This window comes from Empidonax traillii, unplaced genomic scaffold (genome assembly GCF_003031625.1).
Source record: "Empidonax traillii isolate 1590-97213 ecotype Southwest subspecies unplaced genomic scaffold, ASM303162v1 scaffold281:size1424471, whole genome shotgun sequence".
Classification (NCBI taxonomy): domain Eukaryota; kingdom Metazoa; phylum Chordata; class Aves; order Passeriformes; family Tyrannidae; genus Empidonax; species Empidonax traillii.
Genome location: NW_020955474.1, coordinates 1,243,904 through 1,270,052, shown reverse-complemented (window position 1 = coordinate 1,270,052; position 26,149 = coordinate 1,243,904). Strand labels below are relative to the sequence as shown.

At 40.3% G+C, this 26,149-nt stretch overlaps 1 protein-coding gene across 11 annotated transcripts in view; it reads left to right on the top strand.

The window, feature by feature from the left end:
* Positions 1–26,149, top strand: part of DTNA (dystrobrevin alpha) — a 227,255-nt gene that overhangs the window by 142,614 nt on the left and 58,492 nt on the right. For all 11 annotated transcript variants that reach the window (XM_027890222.1, XM_027890231.1, XM_027890230.1 and 8 more), the window contains 3 exons: positions 13,705–13,918; positions 21,381–21,466; positions 22,969–23,123. In XM_027890222.1, the coding sequence (XP_027746023.1) occupies positions 13,705–13,918; positions 21,381–21,466; positions 22,969–23,123 (455 nt within the window). The remainder of the gene's footprint in view (positions 1–13,704; positions 13,919–21,380; positions 21,467–22,968; positions 23,124–26,149) is intronic.

The window sequence follows — 26,149 nt, the reverse complement described above, 5'->3', positions numbered from 1 at the left end:
ATCTGTCATTTCACATTTTGCAGTCTTGTTTCCTTTCTCATTGTTGCTAATTGTCAAGCTATGTTTGTATCAGCTGGAGCTTTTCTCCTTTCCTTGGCCTATTCCTTATGTCCTCAAGAGTTGTGAAGTTTTAGTGCATGATACTGCAAGGGGAGACACTGCAGGTGCCTTCTGATATGGGAGTCCCGGTTACTGAGCAAATCAGCTGGGAGGGGGGGCACAGACCTGCTCTTGCAGAAGGCACTGCTTTGAATATGAATAATGTCAGGAGGGCAAATGTGGAAAGATTGTGTGAAATTGATACCCAAAAAACAGATATTCCAGATCCTAGGTTCCGTCTCTCCTTATCTCAAAGCTGATTATAGCTCATATCCCTAAAGTTTTGGGGCAAATAAATTGTGTTGCTTTCAAATGTAATACATGATTAAATACCTATGAAAGCTTGAATCTGTGGCACTAATTAGCAATCCATTAACAATCTCAACAAAAGGTAAAATAAGATCAGTCTGAACTGTCCTTATGACTTGCTCTCACTGTGAACGGGCAAAGTTGATACTGGGATTTTGGTCCAGAAATCCTCTAGATTGAACCAAACTCTTCAGAAGAGAGAAGCATGTGCTAACTGTCTTTAGTATGTTTCTTCTGCTTGGGGTTGCAAATCAGTTTACCAAAGCATTAAATTCAGCTTAAGTATTCCTCTAATTATTTTTAATAGATGAAAATGTTACGGGTCAAATTCAGTCCATGTTACATAAGAACGTTTTTAAATTAATAGAATAAGGATCAGGTTAAGAATTTGCATATATGTAAAATATTGTATCTTTTATGTTCAAGAAAGTGCATGATTCATCTTTCATTAGTATTCTGTACCTTGTGTTGCTGTTTACAGCCTTGCCAACCCTAAATGATTTAAAAAGTAATAACACAGAAGACCAAATAACCATGCATCAAACTCTGAAAAACAAGAGATGTGCCAAGGAGGGTTTTTGTTTCCATGCAGTTCTAAATGTATAATAGGTGCTCATTCTTTTTCATTGACCTTTGTGATATGACTTAAAGGTTGATAATGTAATCTCAACTTGTTTTCTGTAGCCATCAGGCAAGAAATTGTTGTAAAGAACTGTTAAATAGCATGTTCTCTTGACATCACAAGCTATTTTTTAAAGAAAACAGCAGTTAATATGGGATTGGGGATAATACTCTGTATCCTTAAGCTGGTAACTAACACTGCTTCAAAATTAATGAAAAGTGTAAATAACCCAATTTGTTAACATTTGCCATTGTGCTGCACTTGCTTTTGGCTGGTAATGGTGTCAAAGCAAACTGAAGTCCTTTTGTGACATGGGAAACATTTTAGGGGAGATAGAGCTGGCACCAGTTGCATCAGAGGGGAAAAAATGAAGTTATTAAAGATGTAGTTTTAGTTAGACTTGGCATTTGAAGATATATACTCCTGGAGGAGATTTTATCGCTGTAATAAGGCCATTCAACATGAAGACATTCTGCCCTTCCCATCTCATGGGATTGGCATTGTTTGCCTGTCACGTGTGATCAGCTGTATAGGACATCCACACAGCCTCATCTCCACACACATAGTCTTAATTCAGCTCAGTACAGAGACAAGGCTGTTTTCTGGAGACAGCAGTGGTGATGTACAGCTTTGATTCGTATTTGCTCGCTTGACATTGTGCCAGTAGAGTTAAAATATTGGAGCATAAGTGTCTGCATTTACTAAAATATACCCAGTAGTGCCATCCTGTGGTCGGGACTGCGGCTGCCAGAAGGCTTATGCACTGTGTCCTGCCTGTTCTCTGAAAGCGGGTCTGTCTTGGGTACTTACACAACATCTGAGTTGCGCCAGCCTCTAAAATTATGTTTTCCTTCTCATATGTTCAGTCATTTTTGAACTTCTAGTATAGTCTCCTAAGTAGGAGGGCTGAAATGTGGCTTTTTATTTTCTCTGGAAATGTTTTTTTGGAGTCTCCATAATTCAGTTTCTCCATTCAGTTTCAGATTAACCAGATCTCTAGCAGAGAAAACTTTGAATATTGATTCCAGATACAGTATCACGCAGCCTCAGAGATGTTTTTTGCCACCTTTTGGGAGTCCAGAAGCTCTTTCCTAGTATTTGGTTTGCTGTAATGTAGTACTGAGAGTTATATTTCATTAAAAAATTGAATTTCTGTAATTTTAAGAATTGGCAGAAGAACTCAAATATAAGGCAAATTGATCTAAATTTAAGAGAAATGAGAAAGCTGTTGTATATCATACATATTTAGTGACCGAGTCTTGTTACCTCTTGTCCTCTTTGGCTAATGGAAAGCTGACACTTGCAAAATCCTTTTGAAGGAACTATTAAGTCAGATTAAGACCTGATCCCACAATGCCTCAAATAAAGCCTTTCTTATTAAAATAGTTTTATAATGGGATGGTAAGAATAATAGAGACACCTAAGCTAGAAATACCATTGTCGTTTGTGGAAGGGGGGCAGTTATAGTTTCTGGCTCTCTAATACATGCAGCAACAAGTCTGCTATTTGCACATTGGTCTTTAATGCGTAAATATGTTTAACTCGTAAAATAAGAAAATTATGTTAATCAATGGATTTAAGCCATGTGACTTCTTAGCAGCAGTGCAGTGTTTTAATTCTTTCCTGGTTATCATCAAAATACTAAGAAGCTTAGAGTTAGATTTTTTTAAATTATTTAATTTTATTTATGTCCTGCTTCATTCATCATTTAAAATAAATTATTTCAAAGCATGTTTAAAAAAAGGAGACACTTTGCCAGCATCTGGGTGGCAAGTATATGACAACAGTTTCCCAGCCCACTGCTCCCTTTTCCAGAACTGACTGTCATTAGTGCTGCTCCTTATGGAGACTGATGGCTGCTTCTGCCACCCACAGAGAGCCCTTCAGGCTTAGGTTAAATATAGGTGAGACAAGATGGGCAGGAGAAGGGGAGAAAGAACTGTTATTCTAAATTAAATTAATGTCAAAGAAAAAATTTTTACTGGAGATCTTTACACACTCTTACGCCTTGGTACTGTATTAAAAGTAAAAAGACCAGATTTCAGTGTATTGTTGTCCTAATGATTATTCCTCATTAGTAGTACTTGACCAAAGTGCTGTAGTGATCAGAATCTCAGAAGATTTTAGAATAATTCTTTTTGCCTTCTGGGCAGAACATAGGTAAAGGATAATAGGATGCAGGCCCGGATAAGCAGACAGGAGAACCTTTAGAACTTTTCCCCAAAATTTTCAGTGCCTCTGTTGTACATACCGTGTCCTGCAGACTTCCAGACACCCAACTGCCAGGTTTGGCACCCAGACAGGAATGTTTTCTGTGCATGCAGTGTGCAGCTGGCCAGCACATGCACAGACACCCCAGTTCCTGATGGCTGGGACATTTCTTGTCCCATGTGGTATCACGTGGACAGGCGATCTTCCTGAATCCAGTGAGTCCAAACACACCTGACTTACTCCATATGCACACTAGTTGAGAAGAAAGGTGTTTCCATTGCCTGGTGTGATGTTTAGTTCCATATCCAGGCACTCCTCCTCACCACTGAGACGAGCAGGTGGAAGTCAGTAGCCTTACTCAAGCTTCCCACTGAGCCAGTGCACACCACACACATCTGCACTCTCATAGCACAGGGAAAAAGATGAGGAGAAGGAATTCATACAGCTGACAGATAACTAAATGAAACCATGACTTCCCTCTGAGATCCCTTGGCCTTCACAGGGAAGCTTGAGGGACTATACGAGTATAGAAAGTGCTGTGAAGGCACTCTGTAAACCTCACACAAAACCACTGGGGGATGTGGAGGACTCTTTCTCAAGCATTCAGGGGACCTCAGGACAGGTTCTTTTGTTTGTTTGTTTTTTGTTTATTACATGTGTTAGAAAAGGGCCTTGGAGCACAGCTTACTTGAGCAATGATTTTAGAGAAAAGCCAACATTGTGAGGCAACACTGATTCCTCTCCAGAAGCAGTTATTATATGTTTTTGCAGTGTAGGTTTATGATTGGACAAGGAGATCACAGAATCACTGAGATTAGCAGGGAGTTCCAGAGAGAGCAGGATCAGACACAGTAGATTGTTCAGGGTTGTGTCCAGTTTGGATTTGATTATCTTCAAGAATGGAGACTCTACAGCCTTTGTAGGTAACATGTCACAGTGTTTGACAATCCTTACAGGGAAAATAATTTTCTTATGTTTAAATGCTTTCCTGTAGTTTAATTTATGCTCACTTCCTCTGTCCTTTCACTATTCTTTCCCTGAGAAGAGTGTGCCTCCATGTTCTTTACTTCCTTGCACTGGATCATAGAATCATAGAATGCCTTGTGTTGGAAGGGACCTTAAAGATCATCTAGTTTCAACCTCCCTGCTATAGGCAAGGATGCCTTCCACTAGACCAGGTTTCTCAAATCCCCATCCAAGCTGACCGTGCACACTTCCAGGAATGGGGAATCCAAAGCTAACCTGGGCAACCTGTTCCAGTGCCTCACTCACCCTCACATATCTAATCTAAACCTACTCTCAGTTTGATGCCATTCCCTCTTGCCCTATCACTACATACATTTGTAAAAAGTCCCTCTCCACCTCTCTTGTAGGCTTTCTTCAGGTACCAGAATACTGCAGCTAGCTCACCACGAAACCTTGTCTTCTCTAGGCTGAACAATCCCAATTCTTTTAGCCTTTCCTCTTAGGAAAGGTGCTCCATCCCTCTAATCATCTTGATGGCCAGGTGTTTATACACACTTGTAAAGTCCTCCTGAGCCTTCTGTCCTGAAGAGTCCCAGCTCTCTCCCCATATGACAGTTGCTCCAGTCCCTTCATCATCTTTGCTGTCACTAGGGCTGAGTAGAGGAGAAGGGTACCTCTCTCTTCCTGCTGGCAGCACACTGCCCAGTGCAGCTCAGGAGAATGCTGGCTGCCTTTGCTCTAAAGGCATATTGCCAGGAAACAGCACCCAGCCTGTATTGGTACAGGGGATTATTCTTTTCCACATTCAGGACTTTATATTTCCATTTCTTGCACTTCATGAAATTCCTTTTTTCCTATTTCTCTAGCCTGTTGAGGTCCCTCTGAGAGCCCAGCCCTCTGGTGTACCAGTCACTCTTCCCAGTTTTGTATCACTTGCAGATTTGCTGAGGGTACACTGTCCCATCATTCAGATCATTATTGAAGATGTTAAACAGTTTTGTACTCAGTCTCATGCCTGGGGGTATACCACCTAGTGACTGTCTTCCCAACAGGATTTAGTGCCACTGATCACAAGATTTTCAGCTAATGTGTTCAGACAGTTTTCAGTCCACCTCACTGTCCCCTTACGCATTCCACACTTAGCAGTTTGCCAGAGAGGCTGTTATGGGACACGGTGTTATAAGCCTTGCTAAAGCCAGAATAAAGAACATCCACTACTTTTTCTTGTCCCTTGAGCTAGTCACTTCATTGGGGAAGGCAAAGAGCTTGTTCACACATGATTTCTCTGTCATAAATCTGATGTTGACAGCTTCTGATCATCTTCTTGACCTTAATATGCTCGGAAATGGCTTCCAGGAGGATTCACTCCATCCCCTTTCCAGGGACTGAGGTGAGGTTTTATTTCACTGGATTCTTCTTTCTTTTCTTGGGAATGAGGTGACAGCTGCATTCTCACAGCTCTCAGGAACCTTCCCCAATTGCCACAGCCTTTCAAAGACAATCGAGTAGTTTTACATTGACATCAACCAGCTTGTTGTGGGTGCACAAGTGGGTGCATTCCAGCACTTGTGGGTGCATTCCTCATCAGGTCCGATGAACTTGATTATGCCAGTCTTTTTAAACATCCCTTAACTGGTTCCTCCTTCACCAAGGCTGTCTTCCTTGCTCCAGACTGTCCCATTTATTACAGGGACCTTTATTCTGAAGATGTGACTTACCAGTAAGACTTGCCAAATTCCATTTCAGATGTGCAGTCTTTGAACAGACTTTGGTTTCTTAGTGAAGAACTAAATGTTGTCTGTGGTTACTTTTGGCTATCAATATACCATCCTCTTACAGCCTTTCATATCACTCTATGCACATCTTAAAAAAATAAAGCATATTGAGATTAGAACAGCATGTCAGTAAATGTTCTGAATATTTTGGTGATTTCTTCTTTAAACTTGCATCTACAAAATGCAGTCACTGCATCTACAAAACCTAGAAATCAAGTGAAATAGCAAGAAGATACAATAAAATACTTTTTTACATTCATACGTTCAAATATATGCTAACAAGCTGGAAGTCCACCAACCTTGCTTTTGGAAAAAGTGTTGACCAGCCCAAGAGCTGCTGATGGCCCGCAGAGTGTTTGGAAGTGGCCCAGCACACACCAACATGTTGGATCGGCTGCCTACCAGGTATCCAGCTGTGCTAGAAGTCACTGGGCTGTATGAACAGTGCCTGGCAGCAGCAGTGGGCAACAGAGGTAGACGAGAAACCTGAGAGACATGGGAGCAGGAATAGGAACACTGAGGACATTTCCAGGTACAGACTGAGCAAAGATTTAGATATTTGGGCCGTGAGTAGCCTGCATGTGCCAGACTCTTTAGAGTGACAGCTGTCACTAGATGTACCCAGCCAAAGAGTTCCTCATTTTAGCCCTGAGCAGAAGCACCGCCCTGGTACATTTTCACGTAATTTGGCACCAGAGAGAGTAAAAGATTTCAAGCCATCATAACTGGCACATTGACCTGCATAGTTGTGGGACGTGCAGATAGAGCTTTCAGTGGTCATGACTGACTGATTTGAGGTGAAGCTTTACCACAAACAGGTGTAGCTGAGGAAAAACATCCCTTGGGCAGTCCTCCATTACCTGCCTGGCAGCAGCGCAGAGGGAGCCAAACAAGAAAGCATGAGTAACTTCCCAGGGCTTCTCAGCAATGACAATGACAAATAGCTCCAATACCCTGATTTGTGATGGGTTCATAGATTCTAATCAAAAAACGAATTGTCTAACGCATTTTATAATATTTTTAGGATTGTTAGACAAGGAAGCATAAATCTTTCCCTTATAATGAAATCCACCTGAAATATCTGACATACAGTCGAGTGCCATTGATTTCAAATGACAGCACTAGTATGCTTAAACTCAAGCATGTCTCTAAGAGCTTTGCTGGGCTAAAATCTTCATGAAATGCATACCAAAATTTTGGAAATAATTTAAATTAATGCTTCTTTAAAAGTTGTTTCTATATCCACCAAAAAACGAAAATCTATCAAGGAGGAATTCTGTCCTAACTATCACTTGGGCATGTGTAACCTAGATTTAGTTAGACCTACTGTATGTTAAGTAAATTTGAATTGATTATTAAAGCCCTAATTTAGATAACTTCTGGTGTTTGATTAAATGTAATCTCCTCTTCCATGTTCATTTAGTAATAAATGGAGAGATAATGTAGAGTTCATAGTTCAGGTGGAATGCAAAGAATGAAGTAGAACAGATGAGGATTTTTGTACAAGTAGGTTCATTTAATGATAAGACAACTTAAGCACACAGACTGTTTTTAACATGGGTTTTTTTGTCTGGTTGGTTTTTTTTGGTTGGTTGGTTGGGTTTTTTTTACTACTTAGAAGATAAACTTCCAGTACAGTTTTCTTTTTTTATGCTTGCTTAGGGCAACATCATTTCTTGACAACTGATGTTTGAAGTAATCTGCCTCCTTTGAGATTAGTGATATATCAAGATTAGCTATCTCTCTTAGCCTTTCCATAATTTTAAATAGACTGCATGATGGAGAGAAAAATTCATTCACTGCATAAGTAAATTTTAATTTCTTTGCTATGAGTTGAAAAAAAGAGTATAGTCCATCTCTTCACTCTCATTTTGTCTACTAAGATATTATTATCTACCAAAAAGAAAATTACTTATTGCAAATAAATTAAAGTTACTAGTTACAATAAATTAAAAATACATTGGTTTCCTGCTAATGAAGACTCTAAAAAGTGCCTGAAGAAAAGAGGGAGGATCAAGATCAATAAAATTGATGTATGTGTTTATAGTAAGCAGTGTAAGATTGTGTTAAATTCTGCTTTCTCCAATTGTATCCAGGGTACATCTATTCCACAAATTAACCTGTTGACAGAGTTTTAGGTGATAGAATTCTGCACTGTAACTACTAATTGCTTGTTTTCATCATTGAAATAGTAAAAGGCAATAGGAGAAGGTGTTCTGAACCCAGATAAGGGCAGAAAGGCAGGATATAAAACTTGAAGGGTATCTGAAAACTTTTTAGTTTGAAGAAAATATAAAACTCCTTTCAAACTGAGCTACACATCTTCATCCACCCTTTCATCCTGCAGGAAAAGACTGATTAGTTCAGTCTCAATGCGCTGGCATCAGGCACTCTCCAAACATTGTTTTAACATCTGAAGAAGTTCACTGAAGGAAATAACATTTGTTATTTGGCGTGTGTTTTTGTGCATTAATCTTAATTCTCTTCACTTCAGCCAGGGTCCCCTCAAAGTGTGCGTTTTTTGGCAACAATTGCTGTGGAGTGAATGGCAGCCATCTGTGATGCTCCTTACCTGTGTTGTCGCACTTCTGTCCAGACACTGAACTTTATTTACATTCACTAATTTCAGTCTGTTGCTGAACCTGCTCAAATATGAAACCTTCTATGACAGTGTTTAAATACTACTTAACATCATCAAAGTCAGCAGACAGTGTTCACCATGGAAGATCTAATAACACTGATCTTTAGCTTAACTGTGACTTTAGGAATCACTTAACAGAAAATCTAAGAGGAAATGTAGTTTAGCAGTTCCTTGTGGAAATTGTCCAAATTTTTTCCCAACATCAGGCAAACAAGTGAGATCTACACCTGCATAACTGTGCTGTTTACAGAGTGCAAGGCCTTTCTGAAGGCTCCATGAAGATTGGCTGGGCTGCATGATTTCTGATTGCCTTATACCACACAGGTGCTAGATAGTAGCAGCTTTTACTCCTACTGCCTATCTGCTGGCACTGAAGGAACAACTGACAGATTCACTTCAGAAAGGGCATCTTTCTCATGCTGAGGCATAATTCACTTTTCAGGGGGAAATGTGGGCAAGGCGGCAAAAGCAGCAACAGCAATGAGAAGTTAAAAACAAACTTGAGGAGTTTTACTCTGTTGAGGGAATTAAAGGCAGATTTTAGGAGATGGAAAGCTCTCCTCCATCTGTATGCTGTTTTGTTACACTGCAAACTCTTCATCTTCTTAGGATCATAGTAGTATGTAGAAATCAGATTTGGGTTTTATTGCACTACGTGTTGTGCAAAGTAAGGAGATACTCCTTCTTCAGTGAGATTAAAACAGTCTCAGGGATGGATAAATAAATAAATGAGCATAGCAGGTATTATGAAAAATGGGTAGAAAAGAAGATAAGGAATGTAAGCTTTTGCAAAGTTTGCAGGGTTAACGTTCTGTTATTACGTTGAAAAGAATACAGATATGACATTTGCTGTAGGCATGAATTTCTATTAGTAGAAATGAGTGGAGCTTGCAGGGTCCTGTGTTTTACTCTGCCTTTTGCCAACGCTGATTGCATGATCTGGCAGCATGATATAATATGTAAGAGTTTGCTTACTGTGTGAGTAAACTTAAAAATAATAGAATTCAAGGTAGTAGGGCACTACACCCAGATGTAATCTACACAAGGTCAAGCAGTGCAGTGTAAAAGGTAGTGCCTATGACAGGATCTAATAGTTGTTCATACAGATTGAAGTATTTATTATTGATATTTTATATAAAACCTGAATTATTCTATGTCATGTAGTAGTCAGACTAGAAAAGACATCTTTTCCTAATGTTTAAAGAGGAAGGTGTGTTAACTTTAACAGCTCTGAGGTTACATGTCTCATTACTTGTTGCTTTAGACTTTGTTGGTGAAGAAATATGGGCAGCTTCAAAGCACTGTTCATCCCACCTGTCTCCCAACAGGTGCTTCAGGGTGCTTTTTTTCTTGCACTTAGATGAGAGGGAGTCTCGATCACCAGCTGACAGTAGACACCTAATTTTTTTACATTTAATTTAGGTGTGTGAAATCTTGTTTGTAACAACTGACTTGAGTAAAGGTCAAAGACTTCAGTCCTCTGTACAGCAGTCTAACAAACTCTCCTTGTGATTTTGAGCTAAACGTTTCATCAGCTACTTTCAGAATTAGTAGTTCTTGTTAAATGCCTGGCTCACGTCCATCCTTCATTTCTTTCTCCAGGAAGTATTGGTTTCCAGACTCTATAGAGAGATTTAAAATTAATGAATAAAATGCAAAATAAAATAGTGCAGTAGGATTGTTGTTTATTCAGCTTCAAGTGGAACCAAAGTGTTTTGGGGGGAAAAAAAAGCCCAAATAAAATTATTTATAGTACAAATACACAGCAGTTCCTTGAAACTAATATTTTATGGTGGGTAGGAGACTGTTACAGCTGTGTAATTTCCAATAAGTCATTTTCTTAGTCTTGTGTCCTACCTTTCTGGCATACCAATGAACATCAGGAGGGCTTATGAGGCTTTCAGGTTAGAGCTAACACTAAAAGCAGTAATTTTCTCTCAGATGTTTAGTGTATACTGATGTTATTAGTCCCACGTCTGCTGGCCTCTGGACATTTTCCTTCCCAGGACCATCATCAAAACTAACTCTGGATATGACTGCATGATGAAAAATATAATATCAGTAGGAAAAAAAGTCAGCAAAAAAACCCACATTAAAATCTGACAGCTACATAGTATCAGTACTAGATCATGTGAAGAATAAAGACACCAACCCCCATTTCAGCCTGATTTTCACTCCATGTTCTCTTGCTCAAGAGTTTTCCACTTCTAGGCTATAGCAATTAAAGTTATATTACTGCATGAAATTCTCACTGTTAGGGAGTCTGGATGTTCTGGTTCACCCTCCCTGAATGTCCTTTTGGGATGCTAGGGAAATCATCACAGTTTCCAATGATGGCAGAAGTAAACATGTATGGTCAAAACAGTTCCTCCACGCCATCAGGTGCAGGGACTGCCTGAAAGGTACCCCAACAGCTTTGATGACATGATTTGTTACCCTTTAAATTCCCCTTTTCCACTCCCATGCTTTTTTCTGCTACCCTGCTCTTGCACTCACAGATAAACAGCCTGTCCCTGTTTATACCTTTCCCACCAGCTCTAATGTTGCTGATTTTAGATCCTTATTCAGTATTTATAATAAGGTTACCCTAGTAATTTCTACCTTGGTCAGCAGTGCTAGTACCCCTGTTTGCACTGTGTCTCAGATTGCTCTCTTGGTAGTGTAGTCTCAAGTCAAGGTGAGCCACCTGCATGTGGCATTGCTCTTCTTTTTGCTATTTGCTATGCCTGGTAATTTCTCACAATGTTATCTTGTTAATGTAGCAATAGTTCAGGTTTCACAGAATCACAGAATCATTAGGGTTGTAATGGACCTCTGGAGATCATCCAGTACAACCCTCTGCCAAGGCAGGGTCACCCAGAGCAGGTGACACACAAACACATCGAGGTGGGTTTGGAATGTTTCCAGAGAGGAGCCTGGAGATGTCTCCATGCCCCCTCTGGGTTTGACAGTTTACACATATACCCTGGTGAAACTGCTGGTGGAACCATCTTCTTCGTCTTCTTGGTCTGAATTACCAGGAACAGCCCTCATGGCCAGTGACAGCGAGACCTCGAGGGAAACATCACACTTTGTCTTCCTTTTCCTGCCTGCCTCTTGATAAGGCCATGAAATACACACACATGGTCCGGCCTGTTGCTGCGTCTTCTGGCACGTTGCTCTGTATTTCTTGGGGTTTCCTTGACTACCTTACAGTGGTGGGATGCTCATTAACCCTTCTCACCTAGACCAGATGATGGCCTGCTTTCTGGTGACTTCCTCTGTTCTCTGCCTTGTCTGGCCTCTGAACCATGTGGAGAAGCTGCCCAGAAAGGGTCTTATGTGCAGGCTCTCTTCCTGGAGATCATTCACCTCCCGTATGTCCATATGACGTCTGTGGCAACTTGACAGTGGAAACTGTTTAAGTGGGAATGTGAATGACTGCATTAAAATGATCTGAGACCTATGCCAGATTTTTTATGGGGAAGTTGCTCTTCCAGCAGCTAGAAAACAAAAAGGAAGAGTTCAGAGAGGTTGTATACTCCACCCACCCAGCTTAATTCAGGATGACACACTGAAGGCAACCTGTCAGCCTACAAGGCTGCCTATAAAAGTTTCCTTTTAATACAAAGATAAAATAAACATTTAAGTGTCACAATGGTACTGCATCTTTCAGGTTTTCCCAGTTATTTGCTAAGGAACAGCAAGAAGAAGTGACAAAGTGCCTTGTCTAGTCCCTAAAGTAGTTGCTGTTGCTGTTACCACTCATCTGTATGGTGTATCTTCCTCCTTGGGCTTGCACATGCATTGGCAGGGTTAAGAGGTCATTTTTTCCCAAGGCAAAAGAAGGGAAACCCAATCATAAGGCAAAATTCTAGACTAAGTAAAATTACTGTATCTGATTTCATTATCTATCTACTATCACCTTACATTTCCCTGCCATCAGACCCATCATGTCATACTGTAGTCTGAGACGGCACCTGCAAACCAATCAAGTTCAAATGTAATGAGGATTAGAATTACACTTCTCTATCCAGAAAAGAAATGGATCCCCTTCCACATGCAGATGGTTCTTGATACATCATAAGACATACTGCCATGCTGAGTAATGAGAACTATGCAGTAGTTTCTCTGGTGAAAAAAAAGGGAATTTTCACCCTGAACTTCATGATTTGTTTCTTACTGACACTTTAGTAGGACAGTAGGTAATACTTAAGATAAAAATAAAAAGGGATGAATCTTTGAGTTCAGGTTTGAAGTAAATCCAATTTTTTAATTAATGTAGGGGTTTTTTTTTACTTTTGGCAAGGTTCTGGAAATGCCAATCTGCGGCAAGTCAGTCATAGTGCCACAATAACAGTGCTGTGCAAGCAAGATTTCTGTTTGGGTAAAATATGTAGGGTGAGCAGAAATTGTCCTTTAAGCTGTCCTTGTAGGTAAAAACAGCTCCCATCAAAATCAGCTTAGACTGAGACTTGAAAGAGAGAGATTTAACAAATCATTTGGCGAATATATTTGGAAGACACAAGACATGATTTTGGGATCACATTATTTGTTTAAATGTAGCTAGTCTACCCTGACTCAATTGCAGTTCTGTTTCTGTAAAATATTTTGCTTTCCATACAAATTGCTGAAAAGAATTTTCAAAATATCACTATGTGATAAGCACTTAGTATTCGTAGGATCTTCTGAAAAGCCCATCTGCTATGCAAATTAATATCTAAGAGTAATTTCTGAATGGGGATTCATAAAGGCATGGTTCAAAAAGACAATTAGCATATGTTTACCTTCCAGTGATTTGTGTATAATATAGACTTTTACTTGAGTACTTTATACAATGAGGAATGATTTCCTGAGCTGAGGTTGTACACATTACAACTAGTAATATCAATATATTGTTTGCTTATTAACAGATCTGAATTCTATTTGCTCATTCTTCCACCAGATTTCAGTTATGGAAAATAAATCAATGTGTTTAAGTATTCACGAAGCGTGTTGTGCGTGGTTGTGTTACTCCCCACCCTGTGGGAGGAGGTGACTTTTTCTCTCGGTTGCTTTCGGGAGCACGTGTCCCGATTGACTCTTTCTGTCCTGTCCCCTAGTGCACCTGGTGGACATCTGGAATGTGATAGAAGCCTTGCGGGAAAACGCACTGAACAACCTGGACCCCAGCATCGAACTGAACGTGGCCCGCCTGGAGGCTGTGATTTCAACCATCTTCTACCAGCTCAACAAACGGATGCCAACGACTCACCAGATCAACGTGGAGCAATCCATCAGCTTACTGCTCAACTTCTTGCTAGCGGCCTTTGATCCGTAAGTCTACTTTTCTTCCCTCCTCTCCCAGCTGGTGAAAGGATTTTACTTGCTCTGGAAATATCTTTGGAAAACAGTTGAATTCTGACCCAAATAACAAGCATGTGAATAGTGCTTACTAGGGAGACAACCTAAATTAAGGACCTCTGCTTTCCTTTCTGTCGAGCCAAATTCAGCACAACTGTGTTTTCATCCAGCTACTCAGACTTGTTCCAGTTTATATCAAAGAAGAATTATCTACAGAAACAAATTTACATGCACTTCTAATTTGCCTTGTTATTTATTGACACACCAGTGGCTGACACCACTGCAATGCCTCTGCAGCAGTGCCATGGGTTAATAGCTCATTATTTTGAAAGAGCTCATTTCCCTGCAAGTTCTTGCAGCTGTAAGCAATTCTTTTTTCCTGGCTCACGCCAGTGCAGCATGATTTTGAGACCAGGACAGAAATTGGGCTGAAGACCTGGAGGTGATGAAATTCATGTTGTTTATTGCTGCATGGGACTCATGTTACACAAAGAGGAAGTTTGAGATAGAGCAAGCCACTTATCTTAACTAGTAGGCTCCCTATACCTATTACAGTTTCTGAATACCTAGTAGGCAACCTGTACTGCAATATTTGCAATCCTCAAAACTGAATTATTGGAGAACAGTGGTTAAGTCTAACAGATGCAGATGGCCTATTGTTGCTTTATGGCTTATATTTTGAAAATTCACCAGCAGAAATCACTAGCCATGACACATTAAAGTAAGGATGTTGGCCCTCTTCCTCTTTCCAGTCCTCTCACTTGATGCCCTGGTACTGGATGTCATGAGGACCTTTCGGTGCCAGACCAGCCGGTGGCTCAGTCACCATGGCAACAGGGAGAAAAAGTAGATGTTCCACATGAGAAGGCTGCTCTCAACCTCTCCTCTGCCCCCTCTGAGGGGAATCAAAAAGGCAATACATTGTGAAACCACAGCCTTCAGGAATGTTTTTTTCCCCTCAAGGGCAATAAAGGAAGGAACAGGCATTTTAATTCCTACCATTGTGGCTGTGACAAGAATACTAAGAGATGCTGAAAATGGCCAGATGTATTCATTGCTGCATGCCACAAGCAGACTGCTTCCTGGCTGGTGAACACAGGGTAAGACCAAGACCTGTGATAATGTGCTTGGTTTGTAGCTCGCTGTAAAGGGCTAAAGATCTCAGCTAGACAACGTGGCTGCTTGCAGCAAAATGTAGGAGAGGGTTTTTATCCCCTGCAGGGAATCAGAGAATGTTCTTAAAGGGGTAAAGTTTTGCTTTCCCTGAAAACATCCCATGTGCTGTGGTTCATGACTTATTTATGGGCTCCAGTCAGATCCTCACAGGGGTGAGGAGGCTGTGACCCTCACTCCATTTGTCAAGCAGCAACTCAGTCTGTCTTACCGCCTCTGAGTGAAGTGCATAGGATACACTTCCCAGAAGGGCAAAGACACCCAAGGAACCCCTAGGAAGAGGCTTCCAGCTCTGGGGTCAGAGACAGGGACTAGCTGCTTATCACCCCATTTTAAATATACCAAACATCTGGGATCAGGCTCAAGTGCAGTCTGAGATATCTAAGTTCACGCTTCATGGAGATATGTGTCATCTCAGTCTCCCATACTGTAATGGGAGTTTAAACATCTGTCTGTATTGTCACAAGTGTAAACATACCAATTAAGCATCTGATCCTCAAAATGTGCCCTATCCTTTAGTATGGTTCATATTATTGAAGTTTTGGGTTGGATGTTGGTTTAACATTTGTAGGGATAGTTTGCTTTCGGAAGAATTTGTAACGTGAAAGCTAAAAATTCTTGTTTTCCCTGCAAAAAGTGCCTTTTCAAGAGGGTTAGATTTTTTTTTTTACGCTTCTGCAGTCCAGGGGGGTTTGCAGAAAGAGCTGTGTTGTCTCTCTCTCTCCTATGCCAGAGAGAAATAGCCCTAACAGGCATGTACAGAGGCCTTGGGAAGGCAGGGGAGAAACAGAGAGGATAAAGAGGCCCTGAGAGGGTGGGAACTTGCCTTTTTCTCCCTCGGGCCCAGTGTGTAAACCTCACTGTTAGGTATTTCGCAAGTTTCTCGTGTCCTGGCCTTCTAAATAAACTTTTTTAATTCTTTCTGATGCCTTGGCATTTCTGGGGATACCTGCAGATCTAACTTTACAGTTAGAACCCATGGTGGTCCAGATTTCCTGCTTTCTTGGAAACAAAGTGAGGGAGGTGGCTCTACATCCTGCAGGGATGGTGTGAGAGCTGCTGGAATCTAACCAGAGCTGATGTCTCTGCTTCCCATGTTACTCCTGTCCCTCCCCTCTAGTGCAGTAGAAAGGTCATTTTCTGCTGAAGGCTAGAAGCTGTTCGAAGGAGGAGCAGGGTCTTTTATTGTGGTGTCATGCTCAGAGAGAAGCAATGCTTTGCATGCCATCCAGAGGGACTCAGCAGGCTGGAGAAGTGGATCCATGGGAATCTCAAGAGGTTTAACAAGACCAAGTGCAAGGTGCTGCACCTGGGTCGGGGCAACCCCCCCGTATCAGTACAGCCTGGGGGATGAACAGATCAAGAGCAGCCCAGAGGAGAAGGACTTGGGCGTTCTGGTGGATGAGAGGCTGGACACGAACTGGTAATATGTGCTCACAGCCCAGGTACCCTGCATCAAAAGCAATGTGGCCAGCAGGTCAAGGAAGGTGATTCTGGCCCTCTACTCCTGTCTCCTGAGACACCACTTTGAGTACTGCATCCAGCTCTGGGGTCCCCAGCATAGGAAGGATAGACATAGGCCTGTTGGAACAAATTCAGAGGAGGGCCACCAAGTGGATCAGAGGGATGGAGCACCTATCCTGTGAAGACAAACTGAGAAAGTTGGATTTGTTCATCCTGGAGAAGAGAAAGCTTCAAGGTGACCTATTTGCAGCCTTCCACTACCTGCAGGGAGTCTACAAGAAAGATGGAGAGATTTTTTAGAAAGGCATGTAGTGATAGGACAAGAGGGAATGTCTTCAAACTAGAAGAGAATAGGTTTAGACCTAAGAGACTAGGATATCAGGAAGAAATTCTACACCGTGAGGGTGGTGAGATGCTGGAACAGGTTGTCCAGAGAGGCGGTGGATGCCCCATCCCTGGAAGTGTTCAAGGCCAGGCTGGATGTGGCTTTGAGCAGCCTGGTCTACTGTAAGGTGTTCCTGTCTGCAACAAGAGGGTTGGAACTAGATGTTCTCTAAGGTGTTCCAACCCAAGCTGTTTAATGTTTCTATGATATAGAAAGAACAGAGGTGGAGCCGTGAGGCAGGATGAAGTGTTCTCACTCTCCCCCCATTTACAGAAACTGGAAACTTAAATTAAATCAGCTGCAGTCTTCTCTGATGAAAAAAATGTGGTTTATTAGGTGCATGAATCATACTGAAATAACAAGAGCCATTCTTAAACCTGTTTTCTTTGATCTGGGTTCAGTCATTGGTTTCTTAGCCTTGTGTTTTAAGGAAACAGTTGGCCTGCAGAGATGCTACTCGAATTTCTGGATGACTACTGAGGACTTTTTTTTCATGTTGATTAATGAATGTTTATATGATCACATTTGATGCTAAGAATACAGACAACAATGGAAAAAAAAAACCAAACCCTAAAATACCCAGAACATCTTTGTAAGATCAAAACAGTAGACCAAGACCAAATAGCTCTTCAGAGTAAATGAGAAGGCTGTTCTAAGTGATCATGGATAGGTTTGGTGTTTGTGGCCACACAGGGCTATGGCTGCTCCTGCTGTGCTGTGTCTGTAATTCAACATATATGAAAGAACCAAAAGAGACAAGTCATTTCATGTTTTAAATAAGCCTGCATCTGTCTCATTTTTTTAGTTCTAGTTAATATATGCGTTGCTCTGTGGGTATTGTGCTAGCTGAAGATCCTCTAAGCTTTAAACAGAGCTTCTCCCTTTGTATCTAGCCCACTGAAAACCTGGCAGGTTTCTCTGCCCTCTGGCAAGGCCTGTTTCCCTAGGCCTCCAATACAGATGTCTTCTCAGGAGCTAAAACTTGGCTAGAAAAACATGAAAGGAACCACAGTGCAGTGCTATGGCATGTGTGCCAACTTGGCCACTGCCCGTGCTGAGCTTACATCCCATTTTTTTTAAGATCTTTTCATGGTGTTGGGGACTCATTAAGCCTAGAAATAATTATATTTCTCAACCCTGAAGGGAGGAAAAGTGGGGGAAAATTATAGTGTACAAAATTTCACATGGCACTGATTGTGATGTTCCTTCATGCTACTAAAAGTAAACTAGGGTGCAATCTTATAAAACTGCAAGTCAAAAAATTAAAAATTCACAGAGGTCCTTCTCCAATTAATTTATCATTAGTGTGTGAGAGTCAGCATCATGTGGTAGATGACCCTGATAGACCAAAACCAATGAGCAGAATGATGTGTTCAGACTTAAAAATTCTGGACAGAAACTTACCTGATCTCTGTTTTTAACCGCATATTAAAACTGGGCAGTAGCTTTTGCTTCAAGGCCTAAGGTGATTAAGTGGATTTATGAAATAATAACACATTTCCTTCATTGGTACACCAAGTACTATAAAAAGTTGACAAGTTCAAACCTCTCTGAAAAATTTGTCCCAGGCTGGTGTCAAAGCCTAGGCAGCTGAGTGGAATGGCAGCCTTATTCAATTGACTCATTCCCTGAAAGATTCTCTTTAACAGACTGTGGTATATTCTGTGCTAGATCATCTCCAACTATTCCCTCTGCAGTGTTTTTACTGATAAGAAAATAGCTGAATTTTTTCTGTTCCTTGACATACCTGTCCTGTGAACGGAGTTGTGGGCTCTGGGCTGTGAAACAGACCCAGTCTGGCTGGGGGAACTTGACTTCTACATAGAAAAGAGGAAATAGTCATGCCCATGACTATTAATCAAATGCACATTTGAATAGTACTGATTTCAATACAGAAAGATGCTTGGTGTCTCTTTTGGAAATATAACTTCTTGCTCGTCCATCCATTCAGAGCACTGAATTGTTTAATTCCCTCTTTTCTCCGCCTTTGCTACTCATTGAAAGCCACAGAGGCCAGCCAGCTTAAACTAAGGAAGTCCAGAAAAAAAAAATGCATTTCAGAGATTGGGTCATTATGCATTTTGCTCTCCTATAGGAAAAAATTTTGCTTGATTTCAATAACTTTTTTTCTCTGAAACATGAGAATTTGTAATTGCAGCCTCTGACATTTCAGAATTGACTGCCCTGATTAGGGTCAGGTAGTAGGAGGCCCACCAGTAACCGAGAAATTATGTTACTTTTGGATAAGATACTTTACAGTGTTGGGGGAGCACAACTTCATGCCTAGTGAATGAGAAAAATCGCATTTTCTCCATGTCCATTTCATGGGACTCATTTGCTACTTCTAAAGATGTGATTTTATTTCTTTATAGCTTTCCCCAACATATGGTTGTCTCAGTATGAGTACTGCTGGAGATCCTGACAAATGACGGTGTCATCCATTTGGTACCGCTCTCCTTGGTGACCCAAAAGGCAAATTCAAGCCCTGGAGCTGGACTTAGCCTTGTATGGTCTGTGGATTTTGTCAGACAGTCTGTGGGGTTTCCTTGCTCTGGGGACAGGCTGTCTCTCTGCAGCAATACATTAGAAGAAGAAACCTTCTGCTCTGTTCCGGTGTCTAACAGCATGTATTATTTTCTGCCCTTTTTTTCCCAACCAGAAGGAGATAACCTTAAGCCCTGGCCATCGCTGCCTTTCTTAAGTACTCCATCCTGTATTATTGCTAAGTGCACATCAGCTTCAAGGTTTGCTTTTGACATCATTTATGCTCGTAGTGCTTTTCTGTAGGATTCTGAAGAGAGTAACCTCAGTAAGAGAGGCGCTATATAAAATCAAGATATTTTTCTGTCCTCTCCTGTTTCCACTAGTAAAATTCACATCTCTTTGCATTAGCCAGCCTAAAGCTTCTTTCAGGGAGCACTGAGTTTTGTAGAGCACTTCATGCTGCCTTGAGCCACTGCTTCAGCATTTGCTTTTGCATGGCAAATACTGTGAGGCCCCAGTGCTGCCAGTCAGGGGCATCTGTAGTGCTTAGACGTAGCTTAGGGCCCTTCTGGATCCAAATCACACTGGCAGGTCTTACGCCCCATTATCCTGTCTGTTCATCCATCATATGTATTTATATATACATGTGTGTATGTGTATGCACACACACACACACACACAGAGACATATTTGGAGGGCAAATTGAATTTATGCTGGCTCTGGTGATGCTTTTATGAATACAAATGACTGATACAAAATACAGTGTCAAAACTAATCAACTCGAACGAAGAGATTGAAGAGATAAATTAAATCTTTTCCTTTTCTGTTCCTCTGTTCTGTAATCGTGTGAGTATGGGAAAAGCCGATGGCTCTGGGTTGGAAAGCTGAAGCCAAGTTGATATGTGTCTGCCATTCAAGATTATAATCCTATTAGTAAATGTAACTAAACCTCCTGGGAAAAATAAATCTGAAGCACTTCCACACGGGCTTTATTTCTTCCTCTGAACCTTCCATTGCTTCTTAATAATGCCATTGCTTCCACTTAGCTTTTTTTTTTTTTTCCAAATATAACAACTCTTTAAAGACAGGTGGAAACCTTGTGATGAAACAGTGCAGAAAAATTCCTACAGGTCTAAAGGGCAGCATGCACACAAAAGATACAAAATGACTGCATGTTCAGCTGTAGCAGTGCTAAGTCCTGGTTTACACAAACCAGAATCCAGTCAACAAAAGATGGAAATACAGAAGTCTGGAAGTTACTCTGCTGGGATTTTAATCTTATGAAGCCAGTCAAAAGGAACTCAATGTAATGAAAAAGAAAATGTGCACAAAAGTCAGCATTAAAGAACATAGTAAAGATTTCTTTTTAAAATACTAAAGTAGTGAATTTATTACTTTTTACCTGTATTTCCAGTTGATTTTCTGACAAAAAGCAGAATTTTAAGTGAGTGTAAAGGATAATTGGAATTAATATTTAGAATTACGGGTTATACTGATGTAGAACTAAATCCAGTTCACCAAACTTTAAAGATTATTAGCTAGTCAAGCTTAGGGAACTGGCTCACTATCTAAAGTCTGAGTGACTTAATGAACGTAGCGGTGAAGCACGTAGCATGCTTTATTGTACAGATCTGAGTACACAATTCAAGTCTATCTTACATGTATATGGATATGCAGAGAAAGAATGAGGGTAACAAAGAGTGTAATACCAAGCTTCATATATATAATAAATCTGCTCTGAGAGCTTTACAAAACAGTACACTGTGTGTGTTCTCGCAAAACAAACTTTACATTTAAATGTCTTATTTCTTTGTATGTGGATCCACATATATTGTGCACTGTGATGTCAGTGATATGCATTTTAAATCGACAGAGGCTCATATTATAAAGTGGACATGTAAATTATGGCTACTCTCTACTTTTGAACAGGGAAGGACATGGTAAAATTTCCGTTTTTGCTGTCAAAATGGCCTTGGCAACTCTTTGTGGAGGAAAAATCATGGACAAATTAAGATGTAAGTCTTTTGGGCAACATTTTTTATCTATTAAAAATCTGTTACTTTTGGAGAAATAACAGTATGAGGGAATTAGGGTAAGTTAGACTTTCATGGTTGGGTTTGGGATTTGCACTATATGTTTCTCCATATAAATCCCGCTAGATGTTTGGTTGAACTTCTCACTGAACTTCATATTTTTAAAGCCAAATTGCATATATTGAGCTTGAGTGGTGGATTCTATTTTTTTCCTTTGGTATTATTGAATTCAGAGTACAGATTGAGAGCCTCAAGATCATAAGGCATCATTCAGCAATTTCTTCTGATTATTTTTTAATAACAATCTCTCTCATTTCACACCTTGAAGTATGATATATTTATGGACTATTTATATTTCTTCCCACAGGGCACATTCTTATGCCATCTATTTTGGTGATTCTCATTCCACATGATTTATTCCCAGTTTTCCAATAGCAAAAGCATGGTTTACTTGCAGGTGCATATTTAGTGATAGGATGTCTATAGCTCAGGTCCAGACTTTTGGTCCAAGAAAACCTTCAGTTTCCCCTGGGCCTTCTACCTCAGCCCAAGAAAAGAGAGTTTGCAAGCCGGTATTGATTAGAGTAGACAAGTAGAAATCCCAGGTGCTGATTTAGTCTTCCAGATTTGGTACCATTTTTTAATATATTATTTCTATGTAGAATCTCAAATACAGACTGAACTAAAGTTATAAATTATAAATTGAGCGCTGCTGTAGACTGAGCACTGTTTGTTCCTTTAGCTGCTTTAGGAATAGGAGCAGGGTCCTTTCAGTGGAAGGCTGGAGTACAATGATGATTTTTTGGGTCAGCAGTCCCAGAGTCCTGTTGTCAGAATTTCCCATCCAGGTTCCTGGAAATGAAGCAACTGACATGACAGCCTGAAAAACAATAAATGCTCCTTAGTCAGTGATCTCCTGCTAAGCACAGGATAATTTTAAACAAGCAGAAAAGTAAAGCCTTAGAAACATGCATCCCTGCAATAATAAAAGTGTGATATTTTTATGCATAAAAAAAGGTAGAAGAGTGAAAAGTAATGAATTTGCAAGACCTTAAGTGCTTTGTGTGTCTAAAACAATAATAAGTGATTTAATCAACTTGTTGTCAAGATTTTGATTTGATATGGCAAGCTGGCAGTAGGCAAAAAGCTGATCTTGCGTATCTTGTCAAATCAGAGCCTTCTTATCTGATTCAATTACTGCCTCATGCTGCTCATCAGACTTTGCTTAAAAAATGACCACACAAAAAGAAAAAAAAAAGTCAGGAATATTTTAGTATTAAAATCAGCTACTTTTTTCTATGCAAATAATTCTCTGTGTTTTCTATTGAAAGAGGTTGGAATTAAAGATGCAGTAATAATGGAGGTTTCCCTAAGCAAAGCATGTTTAGGGCTTCTGGTTCAAATCAGATGATAGGGAATTCAGAGCAAATCTGTAGCTCTCACTGAAACTGCTGTGTCCTTTTCTTGTTTCTTTTCCCCCTCAGATATTTTCTCAATGATTTCTGACTCCAGTGGAGTGATGGTTTATGGCAGATACGACATGTTTCTGCGGGAGGTTCTCAAGCTGCCCACGGCTGTTTTTGAAGGGCCTTCATTTGGTTATACTGAGCAGTCAGCAAAATCCTGTTTCTCGCAACAGGTAAATGAAGAGTGAGCATCCCAGACACAGGATCTCAATCACTCCTTCGAGCAGGCAAACACTTTCTTCCTTTCTCACAAGTATGTGCATATTCACCCAGGAAACACGTGGCTGGATGGGGGAAGGTCCACTTGGCTGATTTTTGGCATGTAGATTTGGTGCCTTCAACAGGAAGCTGGTCTCTGTAGTTTTCACACATAACCAGAGAGGACAGAGAGGCTTAGTCAGAAAGTGATTCAGAATAGGATTTTGACTTATGTGTTCCTAAATTAGGGAGGCTAAGGAGACTAATTTCCTAATTTAAGCACCTGTTAGATATTTGCATTTAGGTGATAGATATACCCCGAGACGTGCGGTCCTACACTCCACTTAGTTGTTGTTGGTATAAGCATACACATAAGCTATTCCCCATAAAAAGCTCAGGTCCTCCCAAAAAAATCAGACTGCAGGTTTTCCCAGTGAGACACACACAAGAAGTTTAGGAGCGAGAAGAAAATCACCTTAAAACGTTTTTGAAAATGGGAGTCAGTATTTATTAGGAAATCCATGGTCTCTTACCAGTTACATCAGGGACATAGCTCAGGAAAGCAATGAATTTATCCTGAAGAAAATACAAGACTTTTTCACAGCTCACCAGACTCCATAGGCCCACTAAGTACAGTCCTTTGGCTTCAGGTAATACACAGCACTTCAAAAGATCCCATAATCAAAGCTGGTTGTCCACTTCTTCAGTGGAGAAAGAGAGAATTCCTCTGTCTTTTTGCCACATGTCACACTGTATAATTCCATAAATATAAAATAAGGGAAGATGCTGAATCTGGGAAAACATTATAAATAAAGTTGTATTTTCCTTCCATTCACTAAATGAATGCTATTGTACAAGTAAGCTCAATAGAGCAGGAATAGTGTCATTTTCATGCAAAATAGAGTCTCATTTTTTGTATTCCATCAGTTTTGTCACTAATCAATAGGCACTCCAGTCAACCGAAAGGCGTTGTTGAAATTCATTTATTGAATCATCTCCCAAATCATTTAAATTGCGTATATGAAACTAGTCTTGTTTCACAGAGGGAGACTTAATACAGCACTTCATCTTATATTGTGTTGAAGAGTTTACATAGTGAAGTGACTTTTTGTAGTTTTGCGGTAAAGTAATGAAAGAGTGCTCTTGCGTGGCAACAGGGCATTCAAACTTTGCATGTTGGACATGCTATTATTACAGATGAAAAAAGGAATATTTTTTCCTGAAAAAAATGTAATTCAAGCCTCGTTTTCTATCTCAGTAGCCATCAGAAATGATACTTTGAGAGCAACCAGTTGAGTGGAGCAGATGCATTAAGGTACCTTAAGAAACAAAGTTTTCAAGCAGACATTAGATGGTTTTGTTCACAAGCTCCATTTGGAGCTAAGGAGTTAAGTCTGACTGTTGTAGGTACAGAGCAGATTTACAAAACTGCTGTTTTGCATCTGGAGGCAGCCAAGTACTCTTGTAAATCTAGTCTAATATTTCACTTAAATTGACTGCATGTAATTCTCATTACATCCTCACTAGGGATGAAACAAAGTTTTGAAATGAAAGTCAAAAAAACCCCAGATCTCTGTGACACTGTGATAAATGGTATTTACAGTTGTAGCCACACCATAAGTCATTCTTTCACTCTCTCAGATAGCACTTAGCATTATCAAAAACTGATACCTTGGAATAAGTTTGGCACTCTCTCTTGTTCTCACTGTGGATCACTTTTTCTAACTAGAAGCCTTTCAACCCCCTGATACATATAGGTTCTTCAATTTCAGGGTGATAAAAGGTCCTGGGAATGATCTTTTGGCTCATGGTGTCAAATCCATTTCAGTTTACATCTGAAAGGATTTTTCCTATGGCAGAAATGTTTTATGATTCCCCATTGTACTGGTTTACTTGATCAGACCACGTATTTTCCTCTGCCTGTGAACCACTGCTAGATTGAAGGGCTGTTCAAAGTAGAAACAACTGTTTCCTCATGAGCAAATTTATGGAACAGAAATGCTGAAGAAAGGGACTTAATGTTTCAGAAAACAAATCTGTGGCTCTAAAAGGAATTTTATCACCACCACTTTCTCCCATAGGTAGGACTGATGTAATGTGATATATAATGCGTGCATTAAACAGTGTTGTTACTATTGTAAAAAACACTTTTAAAAAAATTCTCTTCTCTTATCCCAAACTGAAAAGATAGACACTAGCCTCATTGTTTTAACACTTGTCTAAGTGTTATTCCACAAACCTAGACTCCATCTGTATGTAGCGTATATTTAGAAAACAGCTTTCAGTTTCAACTTTCCCAGCAGCTGAAAGAGAACTGCAGGAGGAAAATGTATTGAAATTGCACTGATGATGTCTTTTTAAGGGACACTGCTCTCTCTAATCCATAAAATCAGTGATCACCTGAACAGCTGGGCCATAAAGCTGTCATTGAAGCTGAGTTGCTTTATTTGGTGCAAATCAGGTTTTAAGTTATAGCTGCACTCAAACACCTACTGCACTGTGGAAGAGCTGTTCTTGTCTCCCCATCTATTTGCTTGTTTAGACCCAGTGGGTGCATCCCTTCAAGAGCAGAGGGCTACTCAGCTCTGCAGTATGGGGCACTGGATGTCCCTTTTTCCTGCTGTGTTCTCAGTTCTGCAGCCAACAACACAGACATGTACTGGCAGTATTGGTCAGCAAAGCCATGCTGGACATCCACAGCAGGTCTCCAAAAGGAAGGTCCTTTCCTGTGAGCTGATGCCTATAGCATAAGATGCCTATTTGGGAAATGCTTAGCCATTCACCATGGCTGGGAAGATAATTCATACAACAAGCAGATGGTAGTGTTTGACTGGACTTTCATACTGCAGGTATTGTGGGAAAAGATAGTATTCCAGTGAGATTTAGAGCTCATATTCTGGCTATTTCTGCTCATTAAAGAATCAAGACCATTTTCACAATAGCCTAAAGTATTTTCTCCTAGGGACAAATATCTTTATATCTTTCCCAATGTCTTGCAGTA